This window comes from Prinia subflava, chromosome Z, assembly GCF_021018805.1.
Source record: "Prinia subflava isolate CZ2003 ecotype Zambia chromosome Z, Cam_Psub_1.2, whole genome shotgun sequence".
In the NCBI taxonomy this organism is placed as follows: Eukaryota; Metazoa; Chordata; class Aves; order Passeriformes; family Cisticolidae; genus Prinia; species Prinia subflava.
Genome location: NC_086283.1, coordinates 99,517,040 through 99,535,203, shown reverse-complemented (window position 1 = coordinate 99,535,203; position 18,164 = coordinate 99,517,040). Strand labels below are relative to the sequence as shown.

The following is an 18,164-nucleotide window of genomic DNA, read 5'->3' as shown; positions in this document are numbered from 1 at the left end:
AGCCATTGTGTAAGTTTTCTGCTATCATTGCACCCTGCAGTTGCTTGAGCCTGGTGAACATTACTTTACCAAAGCCCTTTGAACTTCTGCAACTTTGAATAAGCTAAGAACACAGGTTTCAGCACGTTTTCCAAAACCAGTGCTCTGGTGTGGTATATCCACGGGCACTGAATATGTGCAGAGAGGCTATGCGTGAAGCATCTCATTAAATGAACTGCTTTCAAATTAAAAAAAGTTAGCAAGAATGCTTAGACTGCTGGGTGAGGGTGTGTGTTTTAAGCGTGACTCAAATTTTGCTGCAGTGCTACAGCAAGATGTAGGAGAGGACAACCGGCCTTGGGCAGTGGCACTGCTTTTCCGTGCGCGTCTGGAGCGCTGCTGGAGTCCCGATGCTTCCCCACATGAGCTCCCCAGGGCTGCCGGGCCATCACCTGCGGCTCCTCGTCGCCCCTTTTCAAGGCTGGGACCCGGGACGGGCCTCGGGGTGCCGGGCCGGCAGGGTGACGCCCCGACCGAGCAAGGGGACCGGGGACAGCGGGGCTGCGGCGGAGGGCTCGCAGGGCCGGGCCGGGAGCGGGGCGCGGGGCGCACCCCTCGGCGTCCCCTCGGGGCGTTGTTCGCCCCCCGCGTCCTTCCTGCTTCCGGGGGCCGCCGCGGGGAGGATTTGCCGCAGATGACATCAGCTGTGGATGCTGGAAAGGCGGCGGCGGCGGCGCGGAGGATGCGCCGGCTCCCCCCCTTCCTCCTCCTCCTCCTCACCAGGTCCCTGCCCTGCACCGTCTCCGTATAAAAGCGCCGCCGCCTCCCCACCCGCCCTCACTCCCTCCTTGCCGCCTGCGGAGCCGCCGCCGAGCGGCCCCTCTGCGCCCAGCGCCCCGGAGCCGCGGGGCGGAGGCGATGGCCACCGTCGTGGTGGAAGCGGACTCGGAGCCCTCCTGCAGCATCCCCAACCCGACCTCCACCTCGCCCAGCCTCTCGCACCGCTTCCTAGACAGCAAGTTTTACCTGCTGGTGGTCATCGGAGAGCTGGTGACCGAGGAGCACCTGCGGCGGGCCATCGCCAACATCGAGCGAGGTGAGGCGGCGGCAGCCGGGGCGCCGCGGGCAGCGCCCCGCACCCCCGCCGGCGCCCTGCCCCTCCCTGGGCGCGGCCGGCGGCCGGCATTCGCCCCCCTCCCCGACACCCATCCCGCCGAGCCGCGGTCTCCGGCTCTTTATCCCCCGGGGGATGCGCCGCAGTGGCGCGGCCGCTCCCCTCGGTGCGGGGAGCCGCAGCGAGCCCCCTCCCGCCTTGGCTGTGCGGAGGGGCCGGGTCGGAGCGCGGCGCCCGCCGCCGAGCCCGTCTGCCCGGAGACACCGGCGGGTGGGCGTGGCACGGTCCGCACTGCGGTCCCGATGGCAGCCCGGGGCGGACAAAGGGCGGCCGGGGATGCGGTGGATGGGCTGGGCTGGGGCTGCCGCCCGCAGTCCCCCGGAGCTGCGCCGAGCCGGAGGGTTCGGGGCGTTTTCCCTCTCGGCGGCGGAGGCTGCACGGGCGGGAGCGCAGCCGCGCCTTTGTGTCTAACTTTGGGCGCGGGGACTTTTCTGTCGTCTGGGCAATTTTTCAGGACCCAAGTTTTATATACACGTATAGATATTGCAATAAAGAAAACCCGTATAAGGCTGTTACCCGAGTGCCCAGCCTCGTTATTGTCCGACTGCGGGCTGCTCTGACTCGGCGTTTATTTGTCCTTTTCTTAAAACGAAGATGCACGATGGTATTGCAAGTGAAATGACAGTTTTATAAGTTTCGTTGTGGTTTCTGATACAATAGATTGCAGTATATATGCGGAGAGGAAAAAAAAAAAGCCAACAAGCTGTTGCAGTATTAGTGGAATAAAGCACAAAGAAAATTATTGCCGGACCTTACAGTTAGTTAAACTCAGTTGATACTTAATTTTATAATATGTATTTTTTGTTCTGGGCTGGTGAAAACAAAGATTTGAGGAACTGCCATTGTTAAGAGTGGAGAAGAGATCCCGGAACGGGGAATTGGTAGCAGCCTTGTCATGTAGGTGTGGTTCAGCAGTCCAGCTAGGACTTCGTCTGTCTCTATTGTTGCTTTCTCAACCATTGTTGCTTTAGTTGGTTATTTCTCTGAATTCTTTTTCAATATTGTTTAAGGGTAAAGGCATCCTCATCTCAGCTAACCTGTTTCATCATAACCTTTATGATGGTTCATCTTTATTGCTACCATTGTCTCTTGGGGAGAGCTACTGAGGCAGGTGCTTTGTCATCCAGAGCTTCTTCAGCATTGCATTTCCTTAACTCTGTCTAATTTTCAGTCGTGTTAAAAGAGAACTGGCTGCATTTTAATTAAATTGTCAGAGATTATAAAGCAATTTGGTAAAATTTCTTCCCTCAAGACAGCTAATACCATTCCTCTGAAGAAATGCTCTTCAGTCTCTTCTTGAGTCTCCTATTGTACAGTTGCTGCTGCATAGCTCAGTTGCTGCTATCTCCTGCCACTAAGCATAACACCCACTTACAGTTTTAGGTGTCCAGAGGGAATATTTTGGCCTTTTAATTCATCATTTTTGATTAGAAGCCACCTTGCTGCTTCTAGTATATGACCATCTGATTGAGGGTAATTTTTTTACCCTGCTAAGAAAACTGCTTGGTGAAATTTTAAGGTACATTGTTCTGGATGAATACAGTGGGAGTCTGACTGCTCTATCTACATGAGGCAGTTATGGTTTCAGGTGATATTCTTCTCTTTGGAAAGTCTGCTGTAGTCTGGAAAAAAACATTTCTTGCTGCCTTTATTCTCAATAGAGCTTTTTAAATGCGTTTTGGTTCTTGATAACTCTGCCTCACTGTCTTCTCTGGTACATCTCCTGGGTACCATCACCAAAAACTGTGGATTCATGCGCCAAACTGCAGAGCAACGTGTCAAAGAAAACATCTGCTGATAGCACATCAGTGGCGTGATGCTACGCAACCTGGTGGAATGCAGAGTCATTTCTTGATATATCATGGGCAGGGAACGGCGTGGCAAGACGCATTTTCAGTAATTACATTTTGGATGTGACTTTGCTAAAAGGGCAGTCCTCCAACCCACCAAACCCACCAAAAGAGAAGAGGGGACTGAAGAGAAAGCTTCAGGATTTTTCCACTGATTTAGCAGATGCTTCTGGGTGTGCCCTGCCTGCTGCCTGATTAGTCCTGTGCCTAATGGCACTCCTAAGACTGCAGAAAAAAAGAAATAGCTCCAGTTCAGCCATGTTTACAGCAGTTGTGTCCATACTGCTGATCCATCATTGGATTGACCTTGGATTTTAGTTCTGCATTTACCTTTGTTCCGCCCAAAACCTGATTTAGTGATATCATTCATTTAATACATTTTGCTACTCAATAATACACATGCATAATTTTAGCATCCAGATTGCTGAATCATGCAGTCGCAAATTTAGGATAGTCTACCCAAATTCCAGCTTCAGCTTCTAGGACTGCTGTGTGCATAGGGCATCTGAGCTTTTTTTTTCCCTTGGGGTTTTTTTTTCCTATTTATTTTGTGTTGAGTTCTGTATTTTGAACATCGCCTGGCTCAATCAGGCAATGGTTGAGCAATCTTGACTACATCTAATCAGAATCTTATCCCTACAGCAAATTAGGATTGCATCTAAAGCAGCTAGGGATGGTGGATGAGTCCTGTCATTAGCAGCATTGATGAATCATAGTCCATGTTGTTTAACTCACCTCCAGAAAGCATTGTAGTTTCTCTGCCCAAGCTTGGTGTCATAGGCCAGGGAGCTGTTTATCTTCAAGCTTCTTGAAGTTCAGCACTCATTCATTCAGTGTGCTTCAGCTTTGTGATAAGTGTCATTTTAACAGTTATTGTTTTCATATGTGCTCTATGTATATGGTATTATAACATCTTGGTGTTCTTGCCCTCAAATATTCCAACACCTGGAAGATATTAAAGCCCGTTTAGATGTATTTGCCTGCCAAAACTTGTCCCAAAAATGCACCATATGGCCAAGAGCTTTCTGAAAAAAACAAAGTAAGGAGACTTGCAGAAGAGTCTTGCTGCTTATCTCTCTGAACAATGATGCGTCAGTCAGGAAGTGGAGGTGGCTGGTCATAGCTCAGTTATTTTTCCCTAGTGGTTATGGAGTGCACAGGCAACACTGTATTTTCAAATTTTTCTTGAGATTCAAATGGCAGCTGCCTAACTGTTGGTAGCAGGTTACAGTAAGCTTGCTACTGCCTTTGGATGCCGACAAGGAAAAGCCCTGGTTGCATTCTTCCTGCAGAGGCTTCAGGCTTTTAAAATGCAGATGTTCATATTTGCATGGAGAACCTACTCAGAGCTGCAATGGGAGACAGGCACTGCAGATCTGGTTTCTCTGCTATTCCCTCTCTTCTCCTCATGCTTCATCCCTGCAACGTGGCTTCTGCCAGTCTGAGTTCTGACATTTCTGCTGCCTTGAAACAGAAAATACATAAAGTATGGGAAGTGGCATTGACAGGATCATCCACAGCCTGAAACCCTGACAGAGTGACCAGCAGTGTTAGTCCTAGAGTCACTCTGAGGGGTTGGACACTCACCTCTTCAGGCATCTCATTGTCAAACCCCAAAGTGATCTAGACCAATAATTCCATGCAAAGGCATGGTCATGTGGGAAGGGACTACCAGACACATCCTCACCTCCTCCCAACAATCCATTTTATGTTTGCTAGTTTGTTTGTGTAGATGTAATGATATTTTTTTTAGGACAAAAAAATGGGTGTAGGTTTGATTTTCAGAATTGCACCAGTGCCTGGACTTACTTGTAGTGTTACTACCTGCTCATTATTTCAAAACTAGAAGATTTTTTTAGAACAATTTCGAAACAAAATTATAGAAAAAAGTAAAGTATGGTGGGGTTTTTTTGTTTTCTTTTTTTCAAATTATTCATCGAAATCTTATGGAAGAAAACTAGAAACTTGTCTTTTGGCTGCAATGACCTTTTTTTTTTCCTGGTCAAATTTCAGCCCTTAAAAATCTACTTTGGAATAACATATTTTTTGGTCATATAGTGTCAAGTGTCTCTTTTTAAGTAGCTGGGGGAAAAACAGTAGGGAACAGAGATGTGTGGTTTGATTTAAAAAAAAAAGATCAAGCACAGCATTTTCGAATCTCAAAACTAGAGTTCTGACACTTCATAAATAAAAGATCACTTAAATTTTAATTTAAAATATGGTATGCTTCAAAGATACTGAATGAAGAAGTCAGCAATTTAATACTTTGTATTTAAATATTAATTAGCAACATGCTAGGTAATGCTGTCTTTTTCTTCTCAGAAGGGCAACATGACGGAAGTGTCCGCTGGGTGATTCACTCTTCCATTTTTGTAAACCTGGATATTGTGATTTTAAAGTCATGTCAGGGACATTACATTTTAAAGGTGTATCAGTAGTCTACTGTGAAGTTCTAAAGCTGGGACCTTGAAGAATGGTCACCTTTTGGAAAGGCAGATTATCTTTTTCTGATTCCTGTCAGCATCCTTCTGAAGGCATTTTAAAAAATAGCTGCATGCTTTGGAAGGAAGTGAGGCTGGACTCGGAATTTAGAAATATGCAAGTAGCTTGAATGCAAATAGAAGAATACTCGGTTAAAACTTCCAGTGCTCATGTGTCAAGATGTGTTTTGTATTTTGAATTTTAGGAATCCGGTCATGGGACACAAACTTGGTCGAGTGCAACTTGGATCAAGAACTGAAACTTTTTGTGTCTCGCCATTCAGCTCGATTCTCTCCTGAAGTTCGAGGTGAGTCTAAGAGCAGAACTGCTAAACTACACTCTGAAATTTCCTGGCCCATTAGTTTTAGGACCCTTTTAAAGTTAAGAAAACTCACTTTTTTGATTGAACAGTTTCTTCATGTAGCAACAATCTGGTAATCCAGTGATGGAAGCTTATTGTGGTAGGTAGAGTGCATGCAGAACAATAACTGTAAAGGTCAGCCCTACATCTTGGCAGAGCCAGAACTGATGTCACAGCTGTTGTACAACTGCAGCTCAAGCCCTGTGTTTCTTCCCAAAGAACTTGGACTTATTTGTCTCTCTTGGTATGAGAAGCTGAGTTATGGTGAGTCTGCCTTCCCTCTCTTGGCTTGTATGAGAAAATCAGAAATGTACAGGGCTAGTAAGACTAAATCTCTTTGCTTTCGAGCCCATTCTTCCTTAAGAGGATCCATTCAATAAAGTGAAACATTTACCAGTTTTGTGAAGTGTAAAATTTGGGTTTGTTCTGGTTTCATGAGAACCAAGTGTTTGGTAAGTTTTCCAAGTCTCATCACTCTTGGTACAATTGCTGAATGAGTATGGATGAATTCAAACAGGTTTCTTGTGAAGATATATGACCTTTTCAAACTAGGAGAGGTTTCTGTCATTGGTAAAATCATTGTGGCCATGTGCATATTGAGTGCTGTTTTACAGTACAACCTTGCACTGAAAAGTATTAAAAATTCCAGCTTCTGGAGCATCTCTCAGGTGTGGTGAAAAAGGGCTATGAAATTTTGCATCTAAATCACCTTCCTGAGGTCAGCTGCTATACATTGTTGACAGAGAGACCCTGATGCCTTACAGCATTGATCTGATGGTTTTGAATAATGTACAAAAATGTCCTGTGTAACTAATTTCTTCTTCTTGCAGCATACGTTAAAGCAGTTTTTGCTTTAAAGCAGTATCTCCCCATATCTAGAGAGAGTAAAGCACTGCCAGAGTTAAGAAAAAATTGTGTACATTTATGATTCTTCCTCTGTTTTGAAAACCAACATGACTAATAAAACAATACACAGCATGAAGATTTCTGAGTGAAGACATTAGCCCCTTATTTATGTGGATGTAAACTGGGGCCTAGAATACTTGTCTTCTATTTCATTTAAAATGTCATTAAACCAGTACAACTTCTCAGTGACATTTGTTGCTTTGCTTTACAGAGAGGGAATTTATCTTTAAGAAATACAAAATGCTGTTTTTATGCCATTTTTGATGTATCCGTGTTTTACTTTAAAACTTAAAGATCTTATGTTGCAAAAATATTACAACGTGTCTAGTATTTTTTACTGTCTCTTGTAGATGATTCTAATACCACTGCATGAATTAAAATACAACAAATCCTCTACTTTCATATAATAAATAAGATTGTCCACCCCTTTTGCAGCAGAAACAATGTAGAATTGTTTAGGATTTTTTTCTCTGGGAATTGTATTTTTGATTGATTTTTTTCTCCTTGTTTGTCTAGACTTCGCTGTTTAATCTGTCATTGTGTTGAATTCCAGCTTAATTGCATGTGACTGGAATTCATCAACATCTCTGACAAGCAGAAATGAATGTGTTTTTCAGTACTGCTCAATCTTTAAACAATGAGCTGCCAAAATCTGTGTTTAAAGAGCATTAAGGGGGCCTTGAAACTTGAATAAAGGCAATATCAAGGGATAAAGCTATCTGTTTGGACCAACTTCTTGTCTAAAATTTAGTGGATAAGCACATTTTTACCTCCAGAATCCCACTGTAGAGATCAGAGAATTATTTTAGTTTATTTCTGTTGTTCTCTGATGCTGAATTCTGCATGAGGCTCCTTTGTATCGTCTCTGCTGTTTGGCAGAGAAACGGCTTTTTTGTTGCCACATTCTAATAAGATTTCAGAATTTTTAACTTCTGTTACAGCACTCAAATATTAAATTCCGGGTGCTTGATCCTTGAAACAGTCAACTTTGATACTGAAGAGATGATTGTAAGGATGTATTCCTTTATGGTCCCAAACCCAGAAATGGAATTTAGGTAACTAGGTGATCTTTTGTCCAAGGGAAGTATTTGTCCAAGGTGATGGGGTTGCCTGTGGAATGTAATTAAACCTTTTCTTTTCAGCCCTTTGAGTCTGAAGGCTCTGTGCAGCTCACATTTAGGGACAGTTTACACTTGAGGAAGGCTCCTGGTTTTGTCAGGTCCGACTGCTGGCTGACTGAAGACTGTTTGATTATCATGTTTAATTATGGTAATTGCAGTGCTGGCTCAGTGTGAGCTTGTGTGCTTCTCAGAGCAGCTTGAGGATATGGACAGCAGCAATGTGAAGGGTGGGAATCTTTCTGCAAAAAGAAGCTTGGAAGAAATGGGGCCAATCCTGTCCCTGTGCCATACACCTGTGGTGTCAAAGGAGAGATGTGCAAGAGATGTCTCTCAAAGTATTTGTGTGTTTTCACTTAAAGAATTTAAGGTCTGATCCCCCTCCCTGTTTAGTGAATAGCAGTGTACATACATACTGATACTGCAGGGAGCATGATTAGATCCCAAGGCCTCCTTTGTGTTCTTTTCAGGGGGATGGGTTGTCACAGTGGTGTTTGTGCACATTGTACTCAGCTGTTGGGCAATTTATGAGTGTTTTATGATTCCTGAAAAATAAGATTCAGAATGGAAACGCCAGCAGATCTTTTCTGCTACCTTGTAAAGCAGCTGAGTTAGCAGACTCCTTAATAATAGCAGATCTTGGAGAGGTGATGTTGCCAGGTGCTGGTGAAAACATGAGTAACACGACTAATTAAGTGGTTGCCATGACAACAGGCTGCATGACTTTAAAGGGGTCCTCCAGTGGCGCCTCTGTTTTCTTTGTCATGTTCTGATAACTTCCATCTTATGGTAATATGAAAGGGACAAAAAAATGCAAACAGCTTACAAGCTGGAAAAGGAAATGTGCATCTGGTAGTGAGGCAGAACAAGTGGAGAGTCTTGGAAAGAGCTCATTTGAAATTGCAGCTGTACCTACCAATCTTTGCTTAATTAACACGAAAGTTTCAGCTGCATAAAGCAGCATCACAAAAGAACATGTTTTTGGGTGGGGGAGGGTGAAGCCATTGAGGGCCCTTCTGTGTAAGACTTGTACACCCTTATTTTATCCCCAGTTTCCATCTGGGGACACTTAACTGTTGCATTGGTGCATATTCAAGCCCTTGTCTAGATAAAACCTGTTTTATTTAATAAAAAGCTGTTCACCCCCAAACTTCTAATAAATATTGCTCAAGCTATGCACTGTGGCTACTTTGTTCTTTGTCCTGTGGTAATCAAGAACATAAATATGTATTTCCTATCAGAATAGTACCAGGAAACTCCTGTTGCCCATTAGCCAGTGCAGACACTGACTGCTGACCTAAGTGAATCCTGCCTTAACCTGTGCCTAACACTTTTTTATTGCCAGCCTGCCTGCAGCCAGAGGGGATCTTGGCAAAGTGCAAGACATGTTTTATTTCCTCTTGGCAGCCACCTGCATCAGTGGGCTTGCCTCTTTCAGGCTTCCTAAAAAGTCCTTGCTTTATGATACTGTCGTTATTCCATAAAACCTTAACAACTTCCCTTCTGACAGTCACCATTTCAAAAGTTACTGCTTAGGACTGCTCATGACCTGTGAAGGATTTTGGGTTCTGGGGAGTTTTGGTCATTGATGTGCACAGCTCCATACTTTGACAAAGTGGTGTGTAGTCCCATTTCCTTTGTCAAAGCAGACCTAAAACCAGTTAACATCACACCTAGTAGCTTGTGCTTGTGGAGTCACCAATAAAATCCTGAACAGCATGGGGTTTTGTGCTGATTTACTTGAAAACTGCAGTTCATCAAAATTCCCCAAGTCACTACATAGGTGCTTGAGCTAAACCTACCATTTGAAAAAGAAAGGGAAAAGAGACAAGAAGGCAAGACCAGATTTTTCAGGCACTCTGAGTGCTATAACTGCCTAGGAATTAATTTTGCTTAAGAACTCAGGTAGCCTGGTGTGAGCATTTAGGGATGTGCTGCAGATATGATTCCTCGGGTATTTAGAGCTTGTGATGGTGGGTGGAGTAGCTATTGAGTGGAATCCTTTTAGCTTAGTGTATGTTTGGAGAAGTTGATTTTTGGTCTGCTGCTGGGCTCGCTTTGTGTCTCCAAGTATTTGCGCATTGAGAGGGAGAAAATGGAGGCAGACTGGAGAAGGTGATTGAGCTGACTCACGCTGCAGTGGCTGCGAGTGGTGTCCCTGCAGGGTGACCTGCAGCACAAAGCCAGGAGGAGCCCCTGCCTCCTGTTAGAGGAGTTGATGGGAGCATATGCACTGGACTGCTCCTGAGCTTTTTGGGGAGATGCTCAGATTTTGGTGGTTCAGGAGAGAATTACAGTCTAACACCCTATGTGTTTGGGTACAAGAATTGTCAAAGCCTTCTTTTCTTAGTACTACTTAAAATTCCAAAGATGGGTTAATAAGTCTCTTTATCATCTTTTTTTACACCTTTTAGGGTGTTGCACTTATGTGACAATCATTTTGGCATTGACTTCCATTTCTGCTTTTTTTAGGAAAGACCTCAAAGAAAATTAGCATGAATTTTCATTGCTGCCAAAACACCGGTACCTGCTGATGCTAAGCTGTTAGTGTGAATCAGCAAAATTAGTGAAAGGTTATTTTTAAATGCCTTGTATCAAAATTAAATACAGTAAGTTAAATCGTCTTAGAATAGCCCATATTTTATGGGAACAGGTTTTGGCTTGTGTTAGGCAGCTAGCAGAGGCAAGAGATTAAGTTAGTTATGAATAATGATAGAATTTTAACTGAATTATTTAATAGAATTATGAAATTTGAATCCCCATTCCTCGTTATTAGAATGTAAATCAGCATACCTAATGGTATATCCACAAAGGTTTCTTTGTTAAGGGTTACCTGATGGAATTATAATTCTTAATATGTTGCTTGTGAGATTCCTCAATCTTTTTTGTAATATTTTGTCTGTGTGGGATTTCTGAAACTGAAAACCTCAACAATATTTTATTTCTGACCTCTGCCCAGTATCATTTACAGATATCTTACCTCTCATCTCTTCCATCATGGATTTATAATAAACGTGTAACCAGAATATCATTGCCACTTTTTAAATCTGATTTCTTTTTGTCATGTGCAACATTTTTGCCAGATGTCTGTTTTTCTTAATCTTGTTAAGACTTATGTACTTTACTTTTGTGGAGTTTGTTCCTTTCTCATCTAATTTATCAGTTACTTCGGAGAAACATTAAAGGTTTTAATTGGACTTTATAATGAGAAGAGACTTGATCCAAAGGCCTCTGAAATAATTGGAATGGATTTTGTATTAGAGAAATTACTATCTAGTATTTTGAAGTCAGAACACACACAAAAATACCCCATAATTAGCAAAAAAGTGAACATTTTATCTTCTTTTTTGAAGATACCTTCCTACCACTGTATTCAGAAATAGAACCAGACCCAAGCCAGAAGAGTTGAGACACTCCCTGTCTCCAGACTGGGTGGAATGGGGAGCTCATGTTTATTCCCACTGCCATCTGTGGAGTGAGAGTTGCCACTGTGGCTACTGATACCAACCTTGCAAGAGCATGGTGTGCTCCAGCTGTCACCTGCCTTGTAGAGACAGGTACAGGAGGTGCATCCCTGCTGGCTGAAAATCCATGGGATCCTGGCTGCCAGGGGAATCTCACAGCTCCTCACAGTCCCTGTGAGCAGCAGAGCTAAGCACTGCTTAGAAAGCTGGATAAGTTCTGTAGCAGAGGTGCATGTTTTTGCATCAATCCCCCTCCAGGTGCTCCCACCAAAAAAACAAGGTGGTTAGTTTGGGGTTGCAGTTGCTGGTGGTAATCTGTTCCTAGAGCTGAGAAGAAAAGCAGCGCTCCTGGTGACATGGATTGGCAGGTTTTGCAGAGTTCTGCAAGTGTAAAATATTGTGTTAAAATAACCAATTCATAAACAAACTTATGTGAACTTCAGTACTGTTTTTGTGTTATAATTTTATGTATTTTAGTACTTGAAAGCTTGTCTGTAAGGTGAGTCACTGTCCTGTGTCCGTCTGTCCCTGTCTCCTGTGTAGCTGTGTGTGGGACGTTATTCCCATCTGTAACTCTGGAAAGCTTGGGGTTTTGTTTAAAACAAGCTATTAACCCCACAAAAGAACTCCCCAAAGAAAAAAAAAAAAAAAAAAAAAAAAAAAAAAAAAAAAAAAAAAAAAAAAAAAAAAAAAAAGATAAAAAGCCAACCAAACAACAAAAAAAAAAAACCAAAAACGAAAAAAACCCAAACCAAACAAAAAACCTACCCCTCTTGCAAAAGATTAGCCATATTCTTAGACTGTATAATCTGAGTGATTCTCAGGAGCTATGCAGACTTCCACCTGGAATTCAACTCCCCACTGTCAAAGGCTGCCTTTGGAACCTGGACCAGTATTGTGGCAGTTGTAGCTCTTCTGAAGGAAAGACTGATCCCAGCTTTGGCTCCCTTGTCCTGAGTCATGGATAAGGCTTTTTGGGTCTTGTGAGTTCTTTTTGGTAGATTGAGTATCTTCCCCACACCTGAGAGACTGGAAAGAGCAGAAGTGTGAAAACTCACGGATCCAGATGAGGCTGAATTAATAGGTGAAGGCAAAAACAAAGAAACAACCAAAACCAAACCAACTAGTACAGGAAGGAAATTGCTCAGCACTTCAAACAGGTGAAATAATGCCCAGCCTGTCTCTGAACAGCCTCTACCTTAGTAACCAAAACCCACACCTTCCTCCTCTACTCTAGTTTTTGTTGCTGAGCATGATGTTGTATGCAGGTATTTGTGTTCTGGTTAGATTTTTTTTTGCTGGTACCATTGTTGAACTTCTTGAAGTGAAGGCATTGAAGTTTGACAGAGCCCTGAGAGAGTCCAGCTACAGGAGTCTTGCTTCTGATCTTGAGGCTTGGAAACAGCACACATCCTGTCATGGGTATTATGGCCCCCAGCAAGCTTTCTTAACCTCAGACTGTGTCTTGTCGTTTTCCTGGTCTTCTAGGATTGCACAGCACTTAGACAAACTTCAAAAATTATTTTGTGTGTGGCCAGTACTTTAAATAGATATAGAGAACCTTCAAGAGTGTCTTGGGATAGGATTTAATGCTTGTCGCAAACTAATAATTTAATGGCATTAATAATTTATATAGTGCTATTGGTTTTTTCAAACCTATCTACTAGCTGCAAAGCTCAGATTCTAAAAGTTCATTAGACATGGAAGATTTAAATAATTTTCAATACTAATTAGGCTTTTGTACATTTGCCATTTCCAAGCAATTTTACATATTTTAATCTGCTACTAGATATGTTGGAGTTGACATCTGGCACTTCTAACTTTTTTTACTGATCTTACTTTTGAGCAGATGGACACCTGTCAGTGATTGTTAACTTAGTATGAGCAATAATCAAATTATATTTAGACCAAAGCCCTTGCTGAACCCACCAACTTTTACTCCCATGTACTGTTCCATGTTTCTGACTGGCTTGCAAAGATGGGACACTCTCAGAAAACACATGGGCAATATTAGACCAGTTGGTTTTTGTTAGATGATTTAGGTATATTGATTGGTTGTTGGCTGTGGAACTGGATACAATAAAACTCTTCATCAATAATCATTGAGAGGGAAAAAAAAAGAGAAAGAAAATACATTTTCCAACCAGCAGAGACAGTTCTGAAACCAGCAGAGATGTGGCTTCTGTGGATCTGCCTTGCTGTAGTCCTGCAACAGTCACTGTTCTGTAACTGGAGTTACCAGACAGGTATTGTCCAGTATTTGTGGTCAGATCACAAACTGGCCACAGAAAGCCTGGAAGTGCTCTAGATGATGGCACAGTAACAAAGAGATTCTCTGCTGAGTTCGATTTTTGTTTTTCAAGTTTTACTGTAGAGATTTAAACTTTCAATGTTCTCACCAAATAGTTAATGAAATATTGAGAATTACTTTTGAGGTCCTGTGAAATAGGAGAATCACAGAACATGATGAGTTGGAAGGGAGCTACAAGGATCACTGAGTCCAACTCCTGGCCCTGCAGAGGACACCCAAGGAATCACACACACCATGTGCCCAAGGGCATCACCCAAACACTTTCTGAACTCTGTGAGGCTGGTGCTTTTCCCTGGGGAGCCTGTTCTGCTGCTCATTCACCCTCTGTGTGAAAAACCTGTTCCTCACATCCAACCTAAACCTGCTGTGACTCAGCTTCATGCCACTGCCTTGAGTCCTGTCACTGGTGATGAGAGTGAAGAGATCAATTCCTGCCCCTTGCTTCCCTGTCATGAGAGTGTTGAAGACCACAGTGAGGTCTCCCCTCAGCCTCCTCCACGCTGAACAGCCAAGTGTCCTCAGCTGCTCCTCCCATGGCTTCCCCTCCAGAAGAACAAGAAAGTACAAGCAATCTCAGTCTTTCAGCTATCTTCATATTTCCTTGTTATCTATGATGTCTTTTAAATTGTTATTGTTTGCAAGAGTCCGTCTTTTCTAGTGCAAAATAAAGGAGTAATACTTTTCTTCTGGTTCAAAATCCATTCCCACCGAAGTTCCTACAAAAAATCCATCACATCATGCAGGTAAAGATACCTCATTGCACAAACCTTCAAATTAGTAGTTAAAAAAACCCAAAACAACAAAACCAAACAACTGGCAATCCACGTCATGTTTCATAACCTTTCCCATTTTTGCCTTACAAGGCATTGTGCTCCCTCATGCTGCTTTTACCAGCAGATGGCATTCTCAATGACCATGCTCACTGCTGAGCAGTAAATGATCACATTCTAAAGTCACTGTGAATACTTCTGTAATGTTTTTAGGTCTTAGTTCTTAATGTGAGACGGATGTTTCTATTTTTCTCTGAGATCTTGCTTGGAGTTTAAGTTTCAGAGACTTCAGCTCTGTTGACTGTGAAAGATAAATCCCTCAGTGTGAAATGAGCTCAGCAAACTTCAGATCTCTCATTGTCAATGAAGGAAAAGCTCATTCAGGTCAAGAACTTCCTCAGGTTGAAGATGACAGATAGTGATAATTTTATGAAAATGCATAGCATTAAGTCTGTAGAACCAGTAGGGAAAAAACCAAGATCATTACCCACAGCCCTATTTGTACATAAATTAACACATCTCTAGGTATAGATAAGAAAATCAGCCTGACAGATCATGTATTCTCTGTATTTTCTGGATATCTCCAGTAGGCCTGAGCTTCTTCTGTTTAGAAGCTGCAATATAAACCACAGTGAGACCTGGGGTAGTGCCTCTCTCTTTCTGAGAGCACAGCATGGAATAAAAGACCTGAGACCTAAGCGGGTAGAGTCTGACTCACTTGTCAAGTTTAGTATATCTCAGGTTTTTTCCCTGTCTCAGTCTGTGCTATGACTGTCTGTTAGGAATATAGGAGTGCAGTAGCAGGTAGTTTGACAAAGCAAATCAGCATTGTCTGTCTAAAATTACTTGTAAGTGTTCGTACAAGTTAAGTCCCAGTATGGCACTTTTCCTTTCTCAGAGATGGAAAAAAAAAAATAACAGCTTTCTAAGTGACTGCAGAACACATGATATATCATCAATCAAGAGACTTGAAGTTTACTTCTTAATTTTGCCTCTTGACTATGTAAAGACCAACTGTGGCAGTCACATTCAAGATAATGTGGACAACCCATGATTTAGATTATTTTTGCAATTGCAGCAATGTAATGGCATTTCATTCTTTTTGTCTTGCTTCAGCTCTCCATCAAGGCTAAGTGTACCAGTAGTGACTGTAATGTCAATGATTTATGCAGTGTGGTCTTGATTAAAATTCAAAATGAGACCACCAACATTCTTCAAGTAAGCTAGTAAGATACTAGCCAGATGTTTACATTAACATGAGGGGATCACTCAAATTGATTTGAAAATAACAGTAATAGAGATGAAAAGCTGAGATCAGCCATTTGTGAAATTGTGTAACTCCTTCAGATTTCTGAGTTGTATTTTTAAAAAGAACATGTGAGGACCTTTTTAATAAATAACACCTCCATACATCTGCATGGGCAAAATCTTTTCATATATGCAAATACTGGTAAATGGACAGTCATATACTTTTCATGTCATTTAATTGTGGTGGAGTAGCAGGGCTCTTGATGCTTACTGGAAGCAGGTTTTTGTTAACATTCATTAAAAAAAATGAACACAACCCAAACAACAAAAAAACAGAAAATGCCCCAAACCATAGACAGCAGGTTGTCTTATTGTGATTACTAAAACACACTTTGACAAATTTGGCTTTGAACGAGTGTAAATTAAGAGGAATTTTACTGAGACAGTTCTCTCCAGATCTACCATGTTATGTGTTAAAGCAGCTGTAGAAAACTTGCAATTTGTAGATCACATCTGTAGAGAGCTTGAGCGAAATAACTGTGAGAACTATGGTTTGTAACAGGATTCTACATACAGTAACATGCAGCACTGCTGGGTTGCTGTGACACCACTTAAAATAAAGAATAGCAGTTCTCTTCTATGGTATGCAAGTATGCATGGTGCTGGAGCTGGCAATAAATTGACTTTTATTAGACTTAAACCTCTGTAGGAAGCTGAGTGTCTCTACAAAAAGCGTAAGCCAAGCTGGTGAAATACTGCCTGCCATCTTCAACAAAGCTACTTGTCAAGTGGGAGTGAAATGGTTTTAAGTGCTGCCACGTGGCTGTGGAAGTGTGTGTTTTGTGATTGCTAAAACATTTCTGCCAGCCCTAAATCCAGCAATGCTTATAAAGGTAAAAGTTAAAATGTCATGGGGAAATTAAGTCAATGACATTTTGGTTACCCCTCTGAGTCTGGCTTAATGATTGACACAGCCTCCAAATCCTGAGGAAGGAGAAGTGGCAAGGAGTAGTCTTTTGCCTTTTGTCACCTCTGTTGAGCCATCCCCCCCCTCTGCATGGCTGCTTATCTCGTGGCTGCGGGTTAATTAGATGAGTTTGAGGCTGAGGATGTGGAAGGGAATTTAAATTGCGTTTGCATGGATTATGATCTGGTGCAGTTCATTAGCATGCAGGCACAGTTCCTGTGCCTTTCTGCCTCTCTGCCCAGAGCCTGCAACTTCCAGGCATTTCCACACTCCCTCAGATCTGTTGTGCCTTATGGGCCTGGCCCACATTTTCATATTAGCACAGTTTAATTAGGCAAGGAGAGATTGCTGTGACTCCAGAATGATCTAAGGTTATGATAGATCAATATTTATTACAGAGGGTTTTTTACAAATAAATGTCTGCTCTGCTGGACAGGTTTCCTCATTCAGAGGCCCTAGAGTCATTTCAGAAACAATTAAATCTTCTCTGGTGTGAAGTGGAATATTAAGAAGGATTAACACTGACTGACCATGTAGTCTCCCTAGTTTCATCTGCATTCCTGTGCTTTCCTACACTTTTTTGATGTGTAGGTTTTATGGAGAGTTGGGTTCAGGAACTGCTGCCCTTTCCTTGCAGCAGTGCAGAGCCTAGTGGGAGGATGTCAGATGGGTCAGGGCATTGGCTAAAAATTGTCAAGCCCAAATGTAAATACCTAGCTGTAGAGTAATTTGCAAGCACTGTGCTGGGACAAAGTTTCTATAGCATAATTTGATTAAATTTGTTATGATTATCCAAGTTTGATGTGAAAGGTGAGTGTGATATGGTCTAGTGTCCTAAACACTTAGGTGGGTGGCTGGGTTTACAGAGGCCATCCACTAAATGCCAAATGTGCAGAGCTTCCATGACCGGGTCACTGTTCATTTTCTTTTCATGATTTTTCTTCTTAAATTAATTTTAGTGTTTTCTACAAGGGAAGCAGTTTTCCCTTTTGAGAACATGTTAGAACAGTATGCAAATTCTGCTCATTTATGACCATCCACAAAGGTCTTGAACGAGAAGCCATAAATCAAAACTTTTTAGCCAAAAAAGTCAAAGACGTAAAGTTTAGTGTATTTTCCTTATGTATGGCTTAATGTAATGTATGTTTGTAATACTCTGTATTAGAAATATTTCTGGTTTTAAATTTGCATTTCTCAGGTTAACAGGTTATGAACGATACACTAATGTAACTTTGTGGAAGTGTAGCCGTTTCCAAAAAATACAGTAAAGATCATAATCATAAAGTTGAAAAGTATGCTCAGACTGGCAGATAGATCTGATTTGACTAGTACAGCATACATGAATATCTCTTTTCTTTGATGGAGCCTTCAAATATAAAGTGCGTTTGTAGTAAGTCTTGGGTGTAAAATTTTTCCTTTTGGAAATCAGTCAGAAATTTGCACTTGATCCCAGTGAAGGCAGGGTCAACCCTTCCACTGTTTATTTCTCTTCTCCATAGGTAAGTACTTTTGTCTTAAGCTAAGAAAGAATACTT

At 42.1% G+C, this 18,164-nt stretch overlaps 1 protein-coding gene across 1 annotated transcript in view; it reads left to right on the top strand.

The window, feature by feature from the left end:
- The first annotated feature begins 569 nt into the window (after positions 1–569).
- Positions 570–18,164, top strand: part of MAP1B (microtubule associated protein 1B) — a 67,839-nt gene continuing 50,244 nt past the window's right edge. Inside the window, exons 1-2 of the mRNA XM_063422902.1 lie at positions 570–1,075; positions 5,690–5,791. Of these exons, the coding sequence (XP_063278972.1) occupies positions 898–1,075; positions 5,690–5,791 (280 nt within the window). The 5' untranslated portion in view covers positions 570–897. The remainder of the gene's footprint in view (positions 1,076–5,689; positions 5,792–18,164) is intronic.